The 3,233-nt window shown below is 38.3% G+C and overlaps 1 protein-coding gene across 2 annotated transcripts in view; it reads right to left on the bottom strand.

Moving 5' to 3' along the window:
• LOC108749396 (protein Wnt-7b) overlaps nt 1–3,233 on the bottom strand; it is a 49,315-nt gene that overhangs the window by 17,733 nt on the left and 28,349 nt on the right. For both annotated transcript variants that reach the window (XM_018488066.1, XM_018488065.1), the window contains exon 2: nt 1,254–1,474. In XM_018488066.1, the coding sequence (XP_018343568.1) occupies nt 1,254–1,474 (221 nt within the window). The remainder of the gene's footprint in view (nt 1–1,253; nt 1,475–3,233) is intronic.

Consider the following 3,233-nt stretch of genomic DNA (forward strand, 5'->3'; position numbering starts at 1 on the left):
CAGCAAGGACACAGGATAATCCTGGTGTTCGAACATAAGTTATGTACTTGGAGTGCAAGTTGCAGTCACGATGAAACGGTAACACGAGAAACCAGACCCTATTTTATACTGGAATGTGATGCGTATGTATGGTAGTCCACTACCACTTGCCGTCCCTCTGATTTCCATAGTGATAAAAATGCGCTACCACGTCTCTCATCCGTAAAATTCTAAGCGCTATAAAAATTCTGGCACAGCACTGCCGTAAAATGTCTCTTCGAATTAGCGTTAAAGAGACCCGAATAGAACTTAATTTCAGAATTTTCAATTTTAAAATCAAAAGAAAAATGAAGGAGTTTAATATTTTTAACAAAGTTTCGATGAGGTTTTGAATATTGGCTTAATATTACTATCAATCTTTGGAATACTAATACATTTTTATTGGTTTTTTTTTAAAATAAGAAAAAAAATTACAATAAGAAAAAAATAATATATAAGAATGTATATTATTAATGTATATTACTGAATATTAATGTATATTATTTTTTTATTGATTTCTTAAAATAAAATTATGAGCTCTAAAAATATTTATGCATAATGAATAATGCCCGTTTTGATTTATTTAAGTAGAATGACTGGAAGAATTAAATATACAATCGCTGATCAATTATTCAATAACTACACGAGAGTAGTAATTTTCATGGCAAAATAGATGGAGAATTTATTAATTTATAAATTTTGTTTTGAAATTGTATTTTTAATCACTGAACCTTCTATAATGAGAGAAAACCGTTTAGAATGTAAATGAATGATGACAAAGCACGAGGATATTAATGAAAAGATCATTAGTGCGGTACAAGTGCGAGTCTAATAAAATGCGGGAATGATGTAACAGCCATGTGTCTTCTTTAACTCGTAATATATGTACTGAGGATGTTCCAACACGCACGCGATTTACTGATACATAACAGGCAGTAAGCTATACTATTTTATGCGCGCGTTCAAGTGATGGATTCTCATATACGAGTATATCCAAACTTTTCTTTTTTTTTTTTTTTTTTTTACATTTTCAATCGCACAGTGTTTCTATCGCGGATACTTGAAATGTTAACTGCGCAATTTCGTCCCGCTACCTATTACTTTACACAGGCAGAGCTTACACAGGGAGAGCCTTTCACGGAGCGAAGAGTACAAGTATCTTATAGGTATGTAGCATCAACGATATATTACGCGGTGTAATAAATACCGAGTGCCGGTGACAGAACAATCCTTACCCACTACCACCACGTGGCCGAAGACCTGGTCGTTGGATACGTGGGAACAGTTCCAACGGTGATGTCGGAACTGGTGCCGGCACTCGCGCAGACCCAATGCGGCGCCTTCGCCCACCGCCGGCATCGCGTGCGGCGCTTTTCTGCACTGCTCGCGTTGACTTTTCGCCAATCCAGGGATGCGGCTGCAGACAGCCGCGCCGACCACCACCGCTCCGACCACCCTGGAATAAAGGGATCCGTCCGTGAGAAGTACATATATAAGTGAGAAGATAAATAAGCAATGAATATTTTGATGTACGTGTAGATATGTACTATTTTATAACATTATTTTTTAATACAGCGAGAGAATCTTAGTCTGTATTTTTAAGAGGGAAGGATTTTTAATAGTTGCCATAAGATATTATAATTATCTAGCTTTATGTGTTCCTTTTCCTCGTAACTGGGTAAACATATTTTGTTTTCGTTCTCTTAAATATAATTAAGTATTTCATATTCGTATAATAAAATCTGAAATGAGATAGAATAACTTATATTAAAAAATTCCTAAGAAGCAAGTGATTAGAAAAGTAATTAAAAATTTCACGAGGATTTATCTTTACCGTCTTAATTTCGACATCTTGATGAGTAAACTATAAACAGAGCGGTTAACAGGTGCTAAAACCGATCCGATGACAAGCTGAAACTTGATATCCTCAGTCTCCTGCTGGTTCATCGCTTAATTTATATCCTATAAAGCGTTTTTCTGAAGTATTCTTTAAAAGAAAAGTGATTATCGGTATTTTTAATTCTCTCTTTTTATGAAAAGAAAGAATAATAGAAAGACTAGAGACCGATACATCATTTTGAAGATGATTTATAAAATCGTGCGGTTCATCCATCATTCCGAAAGAGCTATAAATATACCCTTCATTACGAACCACTTACGATTCTGTTATTCCTTCCCGATCAGCAATGAAATATTAAGGCGCTCGAAAGTACTCGAGGGTGAGTTATCAAGTACTGGGTCGGGGGGCGGGGGGTGGGGGTGGAATGAGGTAAGAGAGTATCAGGCTTCAGAGAGGATCGTAGAAGAGAGGAGATGTAAGGCGAGCAGGTTGAATTTCTGAGAAGCATGAAATTGCGACGATTACGCCGTGTCCCCAGGGCGAGAGATATTTGCATTGGAATGCATCGCGCTGGATCTCACAGTGGCCGAATCTCTCCTCGTGGCCACGTGGTGGGACAATCTGTAGGATGTCCTGACGACGAACATGAGAAGAAGGGGCTATGGCGTGCCGCCGTGAAAACGAGCCGGTCCGAAATCGCCCGGAGGGACTTCGTTCCTCGTCACGTCGCTTTCGCGAGGCATAAACGAGAAAGACGTTGACGCGAGGGATCCCGTCATCGTTCCTTTCAAAGATTTGGCATGCGCATTCATGATTTCTCGTTGACGGGAAGATGCAATCGAGCAAGGGGCTTGCCGAGATGGAAACAAAAAAAATAGAAAGAGAGTAGAACGCTCCACGTCATTTCTCATAATAAATACGAGATAGTGAAAAGGAGGCTCGTTCTTCGTGTCGTTTGATTCCAGACAACGTTACGTTGTGACAATGTAACGCTGCGTGTATTGGATTAACCAGAGGTGCGCTAGAGAAATGAATAAATCTGACGTTATCCGATTGCAAGAAGGCGGTAAAGTTAAACGTAAGCGGTTACGTTCTCCTTAATTACGTGCTAGGTACGTTACTCGTTAACCTTAATTAAACACGAGTTGCACCATGACGATGCCCCGAAGGCATGTCATGAACGGACAGGGGATAGCGGTTACTCATTTGTCTTCATTGCTCGTTACTTAGTTAAGATGCACTTTATCACGATTATGTCTGATGAATTGTTACAGCACTTGTCATTTGACGATTCTAAATTGATAATTGTTTTATGTTTTTTCATACTTATATTCCGACTTTTATATTTTTAAATAATCTAATTAGTATTATTATA

This window comes from Trachymyrmex septentrionalis, unplaced genomic scaffold (assembly GCF_001594115.1).
Source record: "Trachymyrmex septentrionalis isolate Tsep2-gDNA-1 unplaced genomic scaffold, Tsep1.0 scaffold29, whole genome shotgun sequence".
Taxonomy (NCBI): Eukaryota; Metazoa; Arthropoda; class Insecta; order Hymenoptera; family Formicidae; genus Trachymyrmex; species Trachymyrmex septentrionalis.